This window comes from Sphaeramia orbicularis, chromosome 3, assembly GCF_902148855.1.
Source record: "Sphaeramia orbicularis chromosome 3, fSphaOr1.1, whole genome shotgun sequence".
NCBI classification, from domain to species: Eukaryota; Metazoa; Chordata; class Actinopteri; order Kurtiformes; family Apogonidae; genus Sphaeramia; species Sphaeramia orbicularis.
In genome coordinates this window covers 61,194,081-61,214,672 of record NC_043959.1, presented here as the reverse complement: position 1 = coordinate 61,214,672, position 20,592 = coordinate 61,194,081, and the positions used below count along the sequence as shown (strand labels likewise).

Below are 20,592 nucleotides of genomic sequence, written 5' to 3'. Positions count from 1 at the left end.
GACAGACCGCTGTCACTGATAGGAGGAGGAGCCTACGGGAGCCCGCAAGCGTGCGGCCCGCAGGTACGAGAGAGATGAAATCGATTTTACGATTTCCCTTTTTTAAAAATCGTACTAATTAAAAAATCCAATTTCAATTTAAAATCGATTAATCGTGCAGCCCTACACTTCTTCCTAAAGTGTTTGTGCTAGTGGTGATGTCAGACAGAAACTGTTCATGTAATTATAAGAAAGGAAACCCTGATAGTAAGTTAAATTTAATGATCGTAATACAGAAATACTGTAGAACAACATAAAAGGTTAATCTCCATAAAAGTGTACCTTTACATACATAGACAGACAAACCAAACAGATCAGAACATGTAATTGCTGAATAGTTTCATTTGTTTTAAATCCTATAGTGCAGGGCTGTTTAAGCCCATTCCAGCCTTTACACGCTGTCTGGAATAAAGTGTGCTGATCTAATGTTATGTAATCTTAATTGTCCTGTACGTTGCAACAAAATGTACTCAGTCCGTCACCTCACTTGAGGAACAGTTCTATCCATTTCATGGCTAAATGTGTCCATGTACATTCCTTAATGACCAGGCATTATGGTCATTGTTAAACCGACTTCAGCACTGTATTCTGCCGTGTCATCTCAAGGTACTCTAGGATCATGTCTATGAATCCAGTCCTTTGTAGCAGCCTCTAGATCATCCACATTTCAACTTACCACAGCTAGATTTAAGCACTAGAGGACCTGGCTAGAAAATGTGCAGGATCTGCAAGATGCTATCCGGTCAGCACTGACTGAAATCAATAGGGAACAGTTCCAGCATCTTGTTCAGGTGAACTTACAAAAAGGGGCCTTGTCTGGGCAAAAACTGTACTTTATAATATACCTTAAATGAAATAACCTTTTGTGTATGTTAGTAGTGCTGATGAAGTTCACACCCAGGAATTACAGGTGGGTTTTGCTTCAGAATTGAAAATGCTTTAAAGGTGACAGTTTGACACTCATGGAAAAATGAAAGTATTACTTACATACTTTAATTTATACATCTAATACTTCACAATTCAGTGCAATAATAAGAGGAACTGAAATGTATACACATGTCTAATCTACCAAAACTGAATGACTGTTCTCATAAAGTTACTTGTCGGCTAATATTTCTGTTTTGTTTGTTTTTCCTGCTTTAGCCCCACACCCTGCTTAGCCTGGTGAGCGTGCACTTGGCCCAAGGCAATGTGACAGGTGCTCTGGCCTTGTTCCGCCAAATCCTGGTGACAGCCCTTTCCTCCGCCTCTTCCTTCTCCTCCTTCGCTGGCTGTGAACAGTGTCGCAGCAGCCTACCATTGCTGCGCTGTCTGCAGTTCTACCCCTTCCTTTACAATCTGTCACACCGGCAGTCCTGTTCACGTGAGTTAATGCACAGACAAGGCAATTTTACCAGATTTCTCAAGCATAGTGTTGTAGTTCTGGAATATAAAAGTTTTAAAGAAGGGGTCATTAACTACATTTGTCCAAGGGCCAGAATTTTCCTGAGACGATGCTGTGTGGAAAAACAGTAAGTTCTATCTAATTAGCCTGCAATCATGTGCTGCGGCCTGACTTACTGATAACAAGGAATAGAAAGAGTGCACGTAAGAAGTGAACTGGGAAGAGAAGTTTATTTTACAAAGTTCAATGAATGTAACTGAAAGGGTATCATTCAACAAATGAAACTGGGAGGGAGCCACGGTGCCCAAGTAAGGTAACAAAACTCCAAACGGAAACGTATAATAAAGCAAAGTATGATAATGTGGTGGCAGAGGAGTGGCAGAGACTGACAGGACAGGGCGGGCTTTATTGACTCAGGAGATTGTGGCCTGCTGCCTTTGGCTGGTCCAACTCCACCCAACCAGCTCCCAGGAGCACACTGCAAGACCAAACAAGTAACAGCAACACACAACACATACCAGTCCTAGACCCTGGGGCCTAACACACTGTAATGATTTGGAATCACCAGGCAAAGGTACTAGTAGAAAAGAAACACTGGCCAAAATTTTGTTTTATTGGCCAGAATATATGCACAGCAGCTTTAATATTTTATTAATTTAAAAAGTACTATTTTAAAACCACTTGCTTGCCTGATGATCACAGAGTTACTTTCGAATATAAAAGTCAGCCTCTGTGCAAATGAATTGGTTATGCTTATGATTTTAGCATCTAATTAGCATCTAAAGCAGTGTTTTTCAACCTTGGGGTCAGGACCCCACGTGGGGGTCACCTGGGGGTCTGTCTGTCGGTCTGTCTGTCGGTCTGTCTGTCTGTCTGTCTGTCTGTCTACATATAGTGAGTTGAGAGAGATAATCACAATACACACAAGACATGACAAACTGTGAAGCTGAAACTGAAGCACTGTGGTTCTGTTTACCTTTCAAAAGTTCATTGTGGTCTGTTTCAGATGCTGCAGCTCTTTCATAATTCATAGTTTGAGTTGTTTGTTCAGTATTAATTGTCAGCATTGTAAATCCAAGCTGGACTGACTGTACATATCCTGACCAAGGAAGATAAAATTCTCACTTCGTGCAGTAATCTACACCTGGATGTACTGCCTCCGTTCATAATAATATACATTATATAGACTAAATGTTGTCTAAGATTAGCGTTTATTTGCAACATAGTACAGCAAACTATTAGACGATCAAAAACAAATTAGTTTTAGCAAAAAAAAAAAAAAAAGTCTGTGTTTTGAATGTCTGGGTCGCCCGAAGTTTGTGATGTTAAAATGGGGTCACGAACCAAAAAAGGTTGGGAACCACTGACCTAAATGCTGTAATGACCTTATAGATGTAGGCCTATGAATTTAAACAAGCAAAATGAGCCACACAGTCTACCTTCATTATCTTTCAAATATAGATTCCTGATTTACTGTTTGCACTTGAATACTCCATGAAGTGTGTAAAGTATGTGACACAGTGTGAAGCAGTTTTTAGGAGTGGCTTCTCCAATGAGTAATACTTAAAATCTGTATTTGTGGAAACATGACTGGACTGAATACAGCCCTGCTTAATCCATTTAACCCATAAAGACCCAAACATCCACCATCTACTGATCTAAACTGTTTAATGCCTGTTGATCCACTCATCCTATCAATCCTTGGTGTAAAATGCAGTTTGTCATGTTTTCATGGTCATCAGATATGACTCATTCGGATGTTCAGAGGCTCCGTAGTTACCGTGGAATCACCATCATCTTGTACAGCATTGATTCACCAGTAAAACCCATGGAGTTGGATCAATGACAGTGGATGGAGATACTTGGTTTGTGTTCAGTTAATGATATAGTCTACTGAAAAAGTCACTTTTTCTTCAGTTTTCTTTATTTTTGATTTAATAATCCTCATCTTTACTCTGAGCTTTTTATGAACATCCACATGATCAGTAAATTAAATGTTGGAAAACACCTAATTTTCATTGAAAAAATACACAAAATACAGAAGATAATATTGCAATAAACGGTGATAAATCAATTAAGGATGGTTAAATATAGAGAGAAATTCATTTGGGAACTGCCACAAATGTCACACTGGGTCCTTATGGGTTAAGCTGGTTTTGTACCAACATTCAGTGTCCTGGTTGTGTTGGCTATTGATAAATAAATAAGTGGATGATTCAGCTTATTAGACAGAAGCCAATAGTAGTAGACAGTTTACTGACACACCACAGGGCAAATGGGGCATCTGTTGTGGTCTGGATGTGATCCTCAAAACCTCATCAGGATCTGGGGGTAACTGTGGGGATTTTGAAATTTGTCTGAAATATACAGATGGTTTGATTTTGTACAAGATTCAACTTGCGCTTGTTTTTTTTTGTCTTACACCTTGAACCCTTCCAGCGTCGTCAGTTGAACCTGTAATGAGACATAAGTAATATACTGTGCATTTGCTGTGAACGGAGACTGCACTGTTTTCTTTATTCATATCAGTGGGAGTGAAGAGAAAAGTGCTTTGAAGTAGAGAAATTTTGCCACTCAATAATTTAAGCGGCAGAAAATAGCCAGTGCTGAATTTAGCAGTGTGTATATTTTGCTCTTCAAAGCTAAATATTGCTCCCATAAAGTGCGCTGAGTGCATGATTTCATGCAGACACTAAAAAAAGAATACAGCCAGACCTCAGATTAGGGCAAATCTTTGAAATATAGACAAAAGTCATGCTAATGCTATTTGTTTTCAAATTGTTATGGAAAAACAAACATTGCAACTGTATTCTGTTTATTATAGCTCTTCCACTAAGCATGCAAACAGAAACAAACTTCAAAAAAAAAAAGTCAGACTATAAGGAAATAAAAAATAGAAGTCTATAGCTCACAGATTTGATGTCCTCCAGCACTGCGGGGATCTTCCAGATTAAAATAGTCTGAGCTTTCCTAGAGTAAACTGAGCAGTGAACAGAATCAGCAGGGACACTGAGAAAGTTGTTTATTTGTTCCAAATCCAACAACAAGGGAAAAAAACACATACTCAGAGATTTGGTAAGTCTTAAAAGTCATCACGTCTGTCGAGGAGAACACTGTACCCATCGCAATTCAGAATCTGACTTTATGTTGAATCACTAACCACGGCGAGGTGGTGATGCAGTGGATAGTACTTCCACCTCATAACAGGTTCAAATGTCATTCAGATAAGAACCTTTCTGTGTTGAGTTTATCCGTTCTCTGCACCACTGGATTTGCTCCATTATTAAAACATGCACATATGGGTTAGTGCCCCTGACCAGGGTGCAGATGATCTGGAGTTGGTCCCCAAGTGCCCTCAGTGGAAGTTCATTGCTCTTAATGTGCTAAGTGCTGATGCTAATGTTAGACACCGTGTGTGTATTAAACATCTAATCTACCTTAATAACTCACCTGTAAATTCTAAACTCTGGTCTAAACTGGTCTTTTTTTTAATCAATTTTAAAAATATTCACATTGAGGTCAAACTGCACTGAGGGTCCAGTGTGTGAGATTAGGAAAATTTAGGAGTGTATTATTGTAAGAATTTAACGTAAAGTTCATATTTTGCTTTCGTTAGTATCATAAGAAAATGAGGTGTTTTCATTGTCTTATAGGTTTTTTTTTTTTCTATCTATGGAGAGTAATGTATGTGCTTAAACTTGTTTTAAAGCAGAAGGTGGTGCCTGCATGGCTGAAGACCTTGGCATCCACCTGGAGGAGTGGGAAGGCAGCGAGGAGAAGCAGGACGCACCAGCCATGTCAGCCATGGAGGACTCACTGCTGTTTGAGAGTAATAACAAGATTAAATAATAGATGAAAATTCCAGAAAATTCTTCTAATCCAGTGTTTATACTGGATAAAATGGTTAATTAAAAATTACGGCTAAAAGATGTTGCTGTTTCCAGTATGATTGATTACATTTGTCCAGATGTAATGAGATGATGCTATGTGGAAAACATAAGTTCTATCTAATTATCCTGCTAACATGAGTTATGGCCTGGCTCTCTGAGCATAAAAAACAAGTGTATGCATGACAGATTTTTACAGTGAGCAGTTTTGAAACTTAAATGCGTAGCCACTTGCATCTTTAGTTTAACACCAATTAGGTCAATATCTCCAATGCTTATGCTGATAATGACTAATGTTCCTACCTGCTGCTGTCCTTGTTCAGAGGTGATCCTGGACAGTAATGGATCAGGTGAAGCAGCGGGCCAGCAGCGACCTTCTCCCTCCGGTTCAGGAGCAGCAAAATTGGCCATCCCGTTTGGCAGTGGAGGAGTAGAAGGGGAGGAGGAGTGGCAGCTGAAGGAGGACTTAATGGGAGCTTTTGAAGGGGCTCTGGATGTCGGCGGCAAACGAGGGGACCTGAGAGGCATTCGGGTGCTAAAGAATGACCGTGTCATGGGTGCGCGGGCTGGTGGAGGGCCTTGCTTTGGAAATTGTGAGGATGACGAAGGAGCAGAGTGGGTAAGTGTCCATAGTCAAAAAAGTCACCACAACCCATGTGGGCCTGACGTGACGTAAATCTGACTAATTATACGACCGCTGTTCAACAGATTACCTTTCAAGTAAAGCGTGTCAGGAAGGCCAAAGTGGATGGGACAGAGAGCGTTACAGGCTCTGACGACAACCAGAATGCAGAATCAATGCCTGGACAGTCTGTGTTGGAGATCAGTGGACCAACCATCCCATCGCCTGGCCCTTCAGGTACACATACCAGCATCCTCTACTTACATGAGCTTGAACACAGAAGAAAGCAGTTGAGGTGCTTCACTGGGTTGTACCACCTACGTATAGGTTCAAATAAAGGGTGTATTCACACCTACTTTGTTTTGGTCCATTTAAAACGAACCAGAGTTTGTTTCCCTGGAAAGTCCAGACTTTTTTTCAGGTGTGAATACAAATGTTAACTCTGATTCGAATCAAACAAGCGGACCGCTTCCAAGCGGACTCTTGGCCAGTTCACTTCTGGTGTGAAAATAACCAGCCTTGAGCCAAAACAAGCCAAGGAACCATGCGCCTTTTTGTGCTAGACGAGCCGCATGGGTAGCTAGAGCTAATAGCAGCAGCCGTGAGCCATTGACAGACATGGAGCAATGAGGAGATTGAGTGTCTCATTGACATTTGGTCAGATGCCCATATTACGAAACTGGCTCCTAATGAGCTGTTCTTGACAGTAGCATTTTTTTTAGTTTAGTTTATTTCAGACTCAAACATAATACAAAACATAGGGTGAAAAAATTAATAAAACAAAAATAAAAAATAGAATAATAGAACAACTGTTGTGCCTGAAAGGGAGTAGGAAGAAGCCACTGCTTATCCAGTCCTGCCCTAATCTGTTTTCATAAATTTGTGTCTGTAAAAATAGAATACATATTCCGAAAATGATAACTGCATGTAGGACCTCCACATTTATTTTCATCAACACCCGCCATCTGTGGTTCACCCCACCCCCGACTTTTCTGTCCAATGCTAGCACAGTTTGTCACATGTGTGCTTCTGTTTACAAGTTTTGGTCCACTAGCAAAAAGTGTAATAAGAATGTGATCTGACCCAAACGAAAAAAATCAAGTCCTCATTTGATCTGAATCAAATAAGTGGACCAAAGGACTTGCTAGGTGTGAATACACCCATAGTTTAAAGGGTACCTGTAGTGAAATTTCAAAAGATCATGTATAATCCTAACGGTTCTGTCAGGTAACTTACATTATAGCTTGTTGTCAAATACTTGCCAGTATTAAGTCACTGGTCTGTCAGTCAGTCATGGTCAGTGACATGTTTCCTCCTTCTCTGGCTGTTCCAGCACTGGTAGTGACGCAAGTATCATTGTTTTGTCTGATTTCCTGGGCTGTGATGGACTGGTCACTGACCCCGTGCAGCAGACACCAGTCAAAGATGACACATTATCAGCCAGTGCTGGGTCACATCTCTAGGATACTGGTGGACTTCAAAGCTTACGACTGTACAAACAAACGCAGAAATCCCGGAACTCCACTCAGTCTCACTCACTGACTGCTGCTTGTTTACTCGCACTCAATCACCTGTAATCAATGACAGTATGTCGCTTCAGGCCGGCAATGGCAGCTCCCCATAGGTTCTGCCCGTGTGTGTAATTCACATGATAAAAAGGTCCAGTGCATTTATGGCAATTTTTTTTCCTGAATTTGCACATCTTTTACTTATAAGTAATACACAAAGCACAATTAATGTTTTAAGCATGACCAGTACAGGCACACTTTAAATTCAGTGTCATTATCTCACATTTATTTAAGGCTTTTATCAGCTGAAATAGTTGCCTAAGCCTCAGTGTAGCTCTTTAGAGGTAAAGTCCTCTGTAAAATAGCAGATGGTGTGGCACATTAGTTTGAAAGTTGGGTAACTTGAGGATGAGGAGGAGTAAAGTATACAGACTGTCTGCATCAGCAGTATTTTCACAGTGATAGATTATACCCCTTGGACACTGATAATAACTGGGATTAATACTCACACTTTCATCAAGAGCATTGTAATAAATACGTCACAGTACTGTACCCTAATGTCAGAACAAGACTGTACTATGATCCATAAGTACATTTAACATTATCTTACTTGGATGCAAATCTATTAAATATATTGTAGTAAATGTCTAATTAATAGCAGCTAATTAACAGTTTGTCATGGTGCTTTATCATTATGTATTTAATTTTACAATTTGATCTGTACAATAAAAGGGTACACGCACTGTAGATCACCCTAGGTTGTAGCTGGCAGTTTCACCACCTGATGTCACTGTAGATTAAGACTGTACAGTTATCATTTAATCATAATGCATTGTTTGTCCTTGTTTTATTTATGGTCTGGTGTTGTTCTGCAAATAATAGTATTAATCTATTAACCCATAAAAGACCCACAACTATTTTTGACACAACTTCCAAATGATTTTGTTGTCTTTCCCAAGTGATTTATCATCATTTATAATATCATCCTCTGCATTTTGCATTTTTAGTGAAAATCAGGTGTTTCCCTATATTTAATTTATTGATCATGTAGATGTTCATACAAGCTCAAAGTAAATACAAAGATTACTTGATCAAATCAGGAAAACATAAGGAAAAAGGGACCTTTTCAACAAAGTATATCATTAACTGAACATAAAACAAGTATCTCCATTCACTGTCATTGATCAAAGTCCATGGGTTTTACTGGTGAGTCAATGTTGTAGAAGATGTCGGTGTTTCCACATTCACTACGGAGCGTCTGAACGTCCAAATGGATCATATCTGATGACCATGAAAAAATGATAAACTGCATTTTATCCCAATTATTTGCATGAATTGATGGGATTACTGGATCAACAGGCAGTAAATATTTTAGATCAGCAGATGCTTTTGGTCGATGGTGGATGTTTGGGTCTTTTTGGGTTAAGCTTCGTGAAATTATACTATTTTTAAATCCTTATCCTCCTCACAATGGCATAGCAAAGACAACTGGCCACAAGAGAAAACAATAATAGAAATAGTCCCATTCAGTAACGTACATGATTGGTGTTCATCTGGACTTTACACCAGAGTCATTTAGATGAACCTCATATTGCAGTAGTGGAACCACTCATCAAACCAACTAGTTTGAATGAGTCCTTTAGTGCAGGCTTTGCTCCATAACTTCAGAGAAAACTGAAACTACAGCTGATCCAATAGGCCACAGTATCCTGTTCCTACCCAAATGAGACATCAGTGTGTTTTGTGGTTTGTTTAGGTCGCTGGAGGGATTACACGAGTCTTGGCTGGCCTGGTCCAGAGGAATGCCAGCGGACCAGAAGAGTGGACCTCACCACTGTAGCTAGCACCTGGTTGGCTGTGTCTGCGAAGAACATAGAGTGAGACTTTCACATACGGCATTGTGCATTTTTATCTTATACAGGAGATGAAAAAAAGATAAAACCAATATTAACCCTTTAACCCTGAGCGTGTCTGTGGTGCTCATTCCAAATATATGATTTATTTTAAATATTGCTAAAAATTCAACCATTTCCTCAATAAGAAAAAATTCAAAACATGCTGATAGAATAGACCAGTGGTTTCTAACCTTTTTTGGCTCATGACCCCATTTTAACATCACAAATTTCTGGCGACCCTAGACATTCAAAACTGAGACTGTTTTTTTGTTTTTTGTTTTTTTTTGCTAAAATTAATTTGTTTTTGATCATGTAATAGTTTGCTATACTATGTTGCAAATAAATGTTAATTTTAGAGGACATTTAATCTATATAATGTATATTATTGTGGACAGAGGCAGTAAATCCAGGTGTAGATTACTGCACAAAGGGAGAATTTGGTTTTCCTTGGTCAGGATATGTACAGTCAGTCCAGCTGTGATTTACAAGGAGGACAATTAATACTGAACAAACAAGAACTGAAACTATGAATTATGAAAGAGCTGCAGCATCTGAAACTGACCACAATGAACATTTGACACAGAAACAGAACCACAGTGCTGCAGTTTCACAACCACAGTTCATCATGTCTGTTATGGATTGAGATCGTCTCCATCAACTCACTATATATATATATTTTTTTTTTTTTGAAATTTTTTTTTGAATTTTCATCAATTACTAGAAATTTCAGGCGACCCCATTTGAATTCCAGGCAACCTCATGTGGGGTCCCGACCCCAAGGTTGGAAAAACACTGGAATAGACCTTGTTCTAGTCATAAACATCTGAGCATCTCAGTGCAGCCCCCATTGCCTTTTCATCGCCGTTTTTTTTTTTGTTTGTTTTTCTTTGTTTTTTTTGGTCATTTTTTGTGTTTTTACCAAATTTTGACCGTGTAACTGCTTTTTGGAGTTCAACCAGATGCCAAACAGCAGCTGAACTGATTTAGAAAAAAAGAGCCCAGAACCAAAACTACTGGGCCAAAATTCAAATACTTGTTGTTCAGTGTGTTCCAGTTCACAGTTCATGTTCAACATCTTAAATCTCTTATGGATGTACATTCTGAGTGCCTTATTTAGTAAAAAACTTGTAAAAATTAAATTTCTCTCTTTGTCTTTTTCACTTATTCCACCCTGTTTTGACCCTAAAACACACAGTAAAACAAAACCACTGACGAAAAGGAACACAAGGTCATTCACAGCAACCTGTTTCACTGAAATAATGTCTCAGGGTTAAAGGGTTAAAGTCCGCCAACAGAACAAACCTCCGTAAATGTAGCTGTACTTGATTTCTTCCTTTGAAAACGTTAAGGTTTTTAATGTTCGTTTGTAATTCTCTCCTCACTGTATCTCTTCAGTATCACGGAGCACATCGACTTTGCCACTCCACTCCAGGAGCCAGCTGCCGAGCCTTTATGCAACGCCAACCTAGCTGCCAGTATGCACACCCTGGACCACCTGGCCGGGGTGGCCAATCGCGCTGCCATCCACTACACAGGAGAAAGCCAGCTGCGTGAGGTATAATGAGCTGCACCAGGCCATGCAACATCAAACCAAACACTCAACGCAGTTTAAACAGTGCTTAGAGGGTGTTATCTGGAGTTACTGACCGTACTCAGGGGTGTCAAACATGCAGCCTGGAGGCCAAATCCGAGCCGCCAAAGGGTCCAGTCTGGCCCGTTGGATGAATTTGTGAAATGCAAAAATTACACAAAGATATTAACAATCATTGTAATTGAGGTTCCACATACAAACCAATTCAATCTCAAATGGGTCAGATCAGAAAAATACTAGATAGTATTTTTTGAAATTGTCAATAACTTCAAGTTCTTAGGCATCCACTTTTCTGATTTACTGTCCTGGTCTTTTCACATCAGCAGCATCATCAAAAAAGCACACCAGAGACTATTCTTTCTGAGATGTCTGAAAAAATATGGTTTGTCAACAAAAACACTCATCAATTTCTATCGCAGCACAATAGAAAGCCGTCTGACTGGCAGAATACTGGTATGGTTTGGGAACATTACATCACACGACGACACACTCCTGATCAGAACAGTCAAATCAGCATCAAAAATCATTGGAGCACCATTACTACCGTCACTACAGGACATCTACACAAAATGCAGCAGGAAAAAGGCACTGGGCATCATACAGGACACAAGTCATCCTGCACACAGACTCTTTCATTATCTTCCGTCAGGGAAACGTTTACAAAGTATCAAAGCCTGGACTACTCGCTTCAAAGACAGTTTTTTTTCCTCAGGCTACACGGCTGCTGAACAGCAGCTCAGCTAGAAGGAGGGAGCTGGGAACCTGCAGCCTGACTTTCAGTTTTTAGAATTGTATTTATTTATTTAGTGTTTTTATTTACAATAGGAGGGCTAGTGCTATTTATTGTTAAGTATTTTTTATTGTTGCTGTGATTGTTATTTTGTTGTTATTTATTTTTCAATATTGGGCGGAGAGAGAGCCAGGGCACACTGTTTCATTGCCATGGTACTTGTACCTGAACGCACATGACAAATAAACTTCAAACTTGAAACTTAACACAAGTGACAAAATAACTGATAATTCAATGAACTATCAATTCAATATATTGTTGAAGTATTGATCATCATACATACTACTCCCATGTAATTGAATGAGATGTTTTATGCAAACTAATGTGAGGAATTCAAATGAAAATGAACATAGCCGTTTATGGGCTGTTTCACTGTCATTAAGTGTGCAGAGATCCTTGCTGATTGTTTATTTGTTTGTTCAATCCTCAGGTTCTGCAGAATCTCGGCAAAGATAAGTACTTACCTCAGTCCTTTGAGCAGGTGGGCACACGGATCGCTAAAGTCCTGGAGAAGGTAAGGGCTCACAGAGTCTCGCATCACTTTACACCAGCAACAAGCACAGACCAATTTGAAAGTCATCGAGTTCGCCACGAAATGTGTCGAGTTTTCTCTCTAACTATTTGTCGGAATGTTAGTGTTTTCTCCCGGTTAATGCCACAAAAGAACAAGTCCCTTTTAACTTAATTCTTGGCCGCTCTTTAACCCAGTATCTGCAGCCACATGGACCGTATTTGTACATCCTGTTTGAAATAATTCCATTTAGAGATGGCACTTTAACTGTTCACATGGACACTAAATAAAGTGATCTGATAAGATATGTGTGTCAGTGCCCCAAAACGTTTCATCAGAAAAGATAATTTTATACATTTGTGAAGTGTTTTCAGGTACAGTGAAGTGTCTAACCAACATTTTCTGCTTCTTTTATTTTGTCTGACACTAATGTGCAAGTTGTTAAAGGCAGCCATTGATCTTCGAACCTTAAATCTCTGTCATATTAGTTGTTTCATCCTCAGTCTTGCTTCTGTCCCAAGGTTATCATAGTTTTGGATTTTTCATTATAGTTTAGTTTTATTTAGTTTTGACTTTTTTTTCTCTAATTCAGTTCGTTTTAATTAATTTTTAGAGCAGGTTTGCTAGTTTTTATTAGTTTCCATTTTTTTCTAAATGCTTAGTTTTAGTATTAATTTTAGTTTCGTCAAATCTTTTATCTTCTTCACCGTTATATTCCAGTAAATCCCAGACAGGACTCTGCTGCTTCCTCCCAACTTTAGTCTCCATATTTCCAGGTAGAGTGGGAACCAGAAGACGACCGGAAACCACAAGTGATGGACCAAAGTGTCGTATGGTGCCGCTAGCTAAAATTGCTAGAGCAAACTAAATCGATTTCATATCAATCTGACGTTGACAAAGACGAAAATGAAGGGAATTTTATCCATAATTTTTTATCTGTTTTAGTTAGTTTTGTAAACACACAATACAGTTTCAGTTAGTTATCGTTTTTTCTTTTAATTATAGTTTCTATTTATTTCAGTTAATGAAAATGTTTGTTCAATTCTAGTTTTCATCATTTCTTTAGTTTTCGTTAACGATAATAACCTTGTTCTGTCCCTCCTGGAAACTTGTTACATCACCTAATCCTGTCCCCTCACATGGAGTAAACCAACACAAGACTAAATTTACACGTATTTAGAGCTGCAACCGATTAATCGACTCAAAGTGATTAAAAAAAAAAAATCATTCAAACACAATTCTCCTGAATCAAAGCTTTGTTTCCTTCATTTCTCTGCTGTTAAACATTGGTTCCACTGTTGTGTTTCACACAGACGCTTATTGTGACACACAAAGAAGCTTCAATTAAGGAAAACTGCAATAGAATATCTCCCTTCAATCAATTCAAGTTGATTAATCGAATCGTGAATTTTTGCATTGGCTTCAAGCACCTAGTCGATTAATCGGTTGCAGCTCTACACATATTCTACCCAAAGAGAACTGGGTGATTTTAGTGTTTACGTGGTTATCTAGGGGTGTGGTCACCTGAGGTGTTTTTATGACTGAAATATCAGGGTTTGTGTAAATGCAGTTGTTCACTTGCTGATGTTGTGTTAATTTCAGTACCCTCTAATCTGGGGATTTGTGCAATAATTGAAAGCCTAACTTGCTGACGTGAATTGTCTCTAGGTTTTTTGAAACATCAAAATCCAATTATTTGCCAGTTTACAACAGAGATAAGATCATTTTCACAGTTGCCGAATTGGCAGCTACACCGCAGTTATGTCTTAATACTGCCCCCATCATACTATTACCCTGCACTATTTGTTATAACTGTTGAAGTGCATCAAAGTTCAAATGTGGATTTTTTTTGTCCAATTCCCTTCACTTTATTTTAAAACCTGCAGAATCAGACATCATGGGTATTATCCAGTATGGCTGCACTGTACTGGAGGGTCAAAGGTCAAGGGAAAAGAGCCATCGACTGCCTCCGTCAGGCCCTCAACTATGCCCCCCACCACATGAAGGTAAGTAAGACTCCATGCTTTAGTCAGTGTTTAACATCCATGCAACCACTGCTGCACAGGGAAACACATCTAATGTCTGTCTGATTGTTAGTCTGAGACATGTAAATGCAGCACTACCTTGCCTTACAAGTTTAATTCATTCCATGACCAAGCTCGTATCTCAGTTTGCTTGTATGTTAAATCAGTTTTCCCCGTTGAAATTAATTGAAATGCCATTAATCCGTTCCAGCCCCCAAAAAATCACCCCAATTTCCACACCTAACTTATAGATAACTTACACCAACATAAGCTCAGCGCGTTGTCCATGTTGTAGTCAATAAAAAGACAAATGTTGGAGGACAGCTAGTAGGTATTCTGGTGGTGGATCCTCCATGTCTCTGTTCACCACGGCATCTTGACGAGTACTGACGGGTTCCTCCTGTCAGCCTCATTTTTATATAATCTTCCGGCAGCTCTGGAGACACGTGGCTCTTTGATCCCTCTGCTGCGACTCCCTGTGGATTTGGAGAATTAATAATGAGTATTTAATTTAAATGTATTTTATTTTAGTTCAGTGTTTTTCAACCTTGGGGTCGGGACCCCACGTGGGGTCACCTGGAATTCAGATGGGGTCACCTGAAATTTCTAGTAATTGATAAAAATAAACATAAAAACCTACTAATAAAATATATATATGGTGAGTTGACAGAGACAATCCCAATCCATAAAAGACATGACGAACTGTGAGTCTGAAACTGCAGCACTGTGGTTCTGTTTCTGTGTCAAATGTTCATTGTGGTCAGTTTCAGATGCTGCAGCTCTTTCATAATTCATAGTTTCAGTTCTTGTTTGTTCAGTATTAATTGTCAGCCTTGTAAATCACAGCTGGACTGACTGGACAGATCCTGACCAAGGAAAATCAAATTCTCCCTTTGTGCAGTAATCTACACCTGGCTTTTCTGCCTCTGTCCATAATAATATACATTATATAGCCTCAGTGTCGTCTAAAATTAACATTTATTTGCAACATAGTATAGCAAACTATTTTAGTTTTTGTAAAAAAAAAAAAAAAAAAAAAAAAAATTGAAATAATAAAAATGTCTCAGTTTTGAATGTCTGAGGTCACCAGAAATTTGATGTTACAATGGGGTCACGAGCCAAAAAAGGTTGGGAACCACTGTTTTAGTTCATTAGTTTTTTTTTATATAATTCTAAATTTGACGATAATGGTGGTATGAGATATTACAGGTATTATCTCCAGAATGGAGGTGCTGAAATGCTTTAGTTTGTCTGGAAGAAGTGAAAAGAGGTCAGACCCATGGTTAGGAGAAAGAAATTTGGAAAAATAACCGCTCAAAAAGCATAAAACACAAGCCTAACACAACTGAGACACTTGCACAGTGAGGAAACCACGTGAAGTGAACGAGTGAGACGTGGGATGCTGGGCGGATGTTGTGCTAACTAGTGACAGCGTATCTGAAACTCACTCGTAACTCAAATTTTGGCTCGCAACTCAAAGCAAAAATCGACCAAGCATTGGCTCCTAACAGGGAAAACTCTTAAGTTGAGGTACTCAGAAGTCAACCACTGAACCACTATATGTCTTAAACATAACTGAACAGGTCTGACCAATTGATTAGATGCTAGATTTACAAAGTTTCATTAAAAGTTGCATTCACTTTAAGTATGTTTTTAGCAGCAAGTTGATCCCACTGAAGTCCAAAGAAGAAACAGAAGTCTGTACAGTGTGAACTAATGCAAACTGTGCAGCCCACTCAGCTTTTGGAGGAAACCCTGCCATAATGTGGTGTCACCTCAACAACTATAAGAGCTACTTCTAAAAACAATAAATAGTAAACATTCTTCCTGTTAACATTGCTGTGATTGAATATGGATAAAGTGCTGCTTTAATAAGATCTGGCAGAAGAACAGAACCTTTAGCACTCAGTTAAAATCTGCTGAAATTAATTCATTTGAAGCCCACTGTATCTTGGATAAGAAAACATCAGACTATAACGGCATGTCACAAATAATGGAAAGTCTAATACTGAGTTTACAGTCCTTTACATATCCTTCAGACTAGACTAGACTAGACTAGACTAGACTAGACTAGACTAGGATAGGATAGGATAGAATAGAATAGAATGGATTTGACATGAGTCTTAAATTGCTTCCATAGTGGTTGTAGAACCCCTTGTATAACCCTAGTGTAGTCACTTGAATGTGCTGTTGTGAATGTATTATTTGAATCAAAGCTAACCTGTTTTTGTGTTTCCTCTCCACCTGTTGACAGGATGTACCCCTCATCAGTCTGGCCAACATTTTCCAGAACGCTCGGCTGTGGGAGGATGCTCTTACAGTCGCCCGTATGGCCGTAGAAATCGCTCCACACTTTGTTGTAAACCACTTCACCCTTGCCAACGTCTATATAGCAATGGTAACAGCTCCAATAACTAATATTTCATAACTTTTGTTTGTCTGTGTTAAAATAGGGCTGTCTGATATCATTTCATATACAAACAAGAAAAGCACTCTGAGAGCGCAGACCTCCGCCAAGATAGATCTGCCCCCCAGGATCTTAAACTGTCATGTCTGTAAAACATAATTTAAGTTTGAACACAGGAACATTTTGTGATTAGATCAACATTAGATCCTGTTGTGATCAAATAAAAATGTGTTTAATATTTGTGCATGTTTCTGCTGTAATTCAATTCTTCCAGGAGATAAACAAAACCAATAAAAAAATTGCCTTTTTAACAGTATCATGATACATTGTGATATATTGTGTCGTGATCCTAGTATTGTGATTTGTATCGTATCTAGGGGTGTGTATTTGCAAGAATCTGGCGATATAATACAAATCACAATACTAGGATCATGACATATCATGATACTATTAAAAAGGCAATTTTTTTTGTTTCTTTTTTTTTTTTAATGATTATTTCCTGGAAGAATTGAATTACAGCAGAAATATGCGCAAATACAAAATACATTTTAATTTGATCCCAACAGGATCTAATGTTATATCGCAAAATGTTCCTGTGTTCAAACTGAAATTCTGTTTTACAGACATTCCAGTTTCAGATCCTGTTCAAATGTTCAGATTCTATTAGTTCACAACTAACATCAGAACAGGATTTTTGTGTGATCCCAGCAAAGGAAGTAACATATGTAATAAAAGAGTGTTAAATAATAATAAAGAAAATATAAAGAAAAACAGAAAAACAAAAATGAACCTCCGCCATATCTGGATTTGAATAAATACCTAAAAAATATTGATACAGTACTTTTAAATATCGATACAGTATTGTGAAATGATATATCACGATATATTGCAGAACCGATATTTTCTTAGACCCCTAATCGTGTCGCCAGATTCTTGCCAATACACAGCCCTAGTCAGCAGAGACACAGACAGCAGACACCTTTTGACCATTATAAGGAAAGGGGGAAAGAAAAGATTTTAAAAATTCATAAAAATTTTTAACTGTGACCTACTTTTCCCAAAATGTAATCACTTCTGTTCTGGGTCACTGGCAATCTATAAACTCAGTTTGGCATGAATTCAGCCAATAGTTTAGCTGCTAGAGTGTTAAACTAAGAACTGACTTTACGTTCAGGGGAGTGGGGGTGTGGATGGTCCTTAATATAATGGTAGGGGAGGACTCTAATATGAAATGCCAAAAAGATTATCTACAGTCACCTGATATGTATGGTCATGTTACACAGCCTTTTAATAATAAAACCTGCTCAGATCACACATGGTCTACATCATGGGTGTCAAACATGCGGCCCGCTAAAGGTTCTAATCCAGCCCCTGGCATGTTTTTGCAAAGTCAAAAATTCCACAGTCTTGAATTGAATTAAGCAAAAAAAAAAGTAGCTTGAATTAAGGAAAAAATGTTGAATTAAGCAAAAAAAAAAAAAAATCTACAGTTAAGTAAAAAAAACTTGAATTAAACCCAAAAAATCCTGAATTAAACAAAAATAAATCTTGAATTAACAACTTCGGAAGTTTTTCTTTGTTTTAGTGCAAAAAATAACATTAAATGATGAAAATATTTACATTTACAAACTATCCTGTAGCAATAAAATGTGAATAACCTGAACAAATATGACCAACCTGAAATGTCTAAAGAAAATTAAGCACAATTTTAACAGTTTTCTGCCTGTTCCTCAGTGTTTAGTGTCTTTGTAGATGTGATCCATAATGCACATGTAGAAATGATAAATTACTACTCAAAAATCACCCAAATTCACCCATAAATTACCCTAAAAACCACCCAAAAATCACACAAGAAAACACCTAAAAATCACTCAAACATTACTCAAAAACCACCTAAAAATCACCCAAAAATCACCTAACATGATGCCTATAAATAATGACAACTTCAAATTTTAGTGCAAAAAAAGTCACATTAAATTGTGAAACTCTTTCCATTTCCAAACTCTCCTGTACCAATAAAATGTGAATAACCTGAACAAATGTGTCCAACCTGAAATGTCTGTATTAAATTCAGTCCAGTTTGAACTCTTCTCTTCCTGTTCCTCAGTTTAGTGTCTTTGTAGATCTGATCCAGAATGCACATGGACTAATGAGAAGTGGAGGAAGAAGATTGGTAAAACTGCACTAAATTTTCTGAAGAAGTTTCAGTTTTTTCAGGTTATTCACATCTTTTTTGTTTGGATAGTTTATAAAAGTAAGTATTTTCATAATTTAATGGGTTTTTTTTCTTTCCACTAAAACAAAGCCATAAATTGTCAGTTGTCATTATTTCTAGGTTGTTCTGTTCTTGTTTTACTGGTGCAGTCCACTGCAGATCAAACCAGGCTGAACGTGGAACCTGAAAGAACAGGAGTTTGAGAACCCTGGTCTAGATTGTCTGGGTCACGGCAGGGGTTGGTGTTGACACGATGTGTGTTTTCCAGGAGGAGTTTGAGAAGGCCATGCGTTGGTACGAATCCACTCTGAAGCTGCAGCCAGAGTTCGCCCCCGCCAAAGACCGCCTCAGAACCATCCAGTGTTACCTGCTCACCAAGAGGGAACGCCGCCAGCCCTGAAATACTCAACCATGCCCAGCCCAAAAGTAGCCCGCACTCATGCACACACATTCATGTATACACACACACACACACACTCATCTGTATAATACATATGACCTGACAAAAAAATATAAGACACTAAAATGTGGTCGAAGCTGAGGTATCAAGGTTCTAATTGAGTCTCTGCTCTTTTCTTCTTTCAATATAGCTCCCCCACAAAAGGACGTTTGAAACGTCTCTAACTGTAGATAATGTTGCCCCACAACAGAAACCTCTCGCTTTCTAACAGTCCAGGACATGTGACTGGAAACCTTGATTTTAGCTTGGGGTTTTTTTTTTGGTTTTTTGTTTGTTTTTTCATTTCTAAAACTGGAGGGATGGTGTCATTGACTCCAATTGGAACTATTTGTTCTGCTGCAATATTTTTCTAACTGGGAAGAATAACTTGCACTTTTGGCATTCGGTTAAGAGGGAGTGGCATTAAATGAAAGGAAATGACGTTTAATTCCAATGTCAGTCTGGAAATGCACTGTGTTTTAAGCTAACTTAATTGGGGATTTTAATTGATTGGGTTGCCATGCAGTATTTTCAGTCTTTTTACTGAGATGTTAAGGAATGTGCTTCTCGACTAAGGATCTCTAAGTTTGGAATTGAACTCTGTAATATGCCCAACTCTTTCTGCTTCATAAAATGAATGGGAAGTCTCCATTTTTGCACTCTTTTCTATATCATTCCTATTTATATGGGACCTACAAACTGTTTTTTTGTTTGTTTTTTTTGCTCCAAGCTAATTTAACCGCATAAGCGAGAAACTGAAATATGCTATTCCATTTGCTTCTTAACTTATGGAAATCATCATGCAGAAAAAGGATTTGCCATTGCCATTCATTTAAAAAAACACTATAATATGGAATCTGTATTAAATGTACAGTATTAAAGGCAGTGTGTGAATTTCATCAGTTCCTTGGTGTCTTTTTTGTCTTTGGGATATTAATCAAAAATGTTTTCAATCCAAGATGTTTTAACTATTCAATATGTAGTATTTTTTTTTTTTTTTTACTTTTTATTTTAATGTTTTAAATCACTTTTACAATGCAGTAACAAAACAAAAAACCACACAATACAACCAGGGGGGATGCTGTTCCTTATGCATTCGACTGCTTTTCCGTACTTGATCTGGTGTCAAGAATTAGTGTCCTTGAATATGATCCATTTCTCCCATCTTTGCTTAAAAGTTCCCATCTTAATCCTCAGTTGAAATGTTAATTTTTCCATGGTATAGATTTCCTCTATAATGTCCAGCCATTGTTGTGGTCGAAGAAGGTCACTTTTGAACC

General features: G+C 38.2%; 1 protein-coding gene across 2 annotated transcripts in view; it reads left to right on the top strand.

Moving 5' to 3' along the window:
• The window catches only part of ttc17 (tetratricopeptide repeat domain 17), a 35,828-nt gene extending 15,617 nt beyond the window's left edge, over positions 1-20,211 (top strand). The window contains exons 16-25 of one of the 2 annotated variants that reach the window (XM_030162420.1): positions 1,183-1,402; positions 5,133-5,252; positions 5,634-5,929; positions 6,019-6,169; positions 9,197-9,317; positions 10,731-10,890; positions 12,147-12,230; positions 14,114-14,233; positions 16,506-16,649; positions 19,142-20,211. In XM_030162420.1, the coding sequence (XP_030018280.1) occupies positions 1,183-1,402; positions 5,133-5,252; positions 5,634-5,929; positions 6,019-6,169; positions 9,197-9,317; positions 10,731-10,890; positions 12,147-12,230; positions 14,114-14,233; positions 16,506-16,649; positions 19,142-19,273 (1,548 nt within the window). In that variant the 3' untranslated portion in view covers positions 19,274-20,211. The remainder of the gene's footprint in view (positions 1-1,182; positions 1,403-5,132; positions 5,253-5,633; positions 5,930-6,018; positions 6,170-9,196; positions 9,318-10,730; positions 10,891-12,146; positions 12,231-14,113; positions 14,234-16,505; positions 16,650-19,141) is intronic. The other variant, XM_030162427.1, reaches the window with a different exon arrangement.
• The last annotated feature ends 381 nt before the right edge of the window (positions 20,212-20,592 follow it).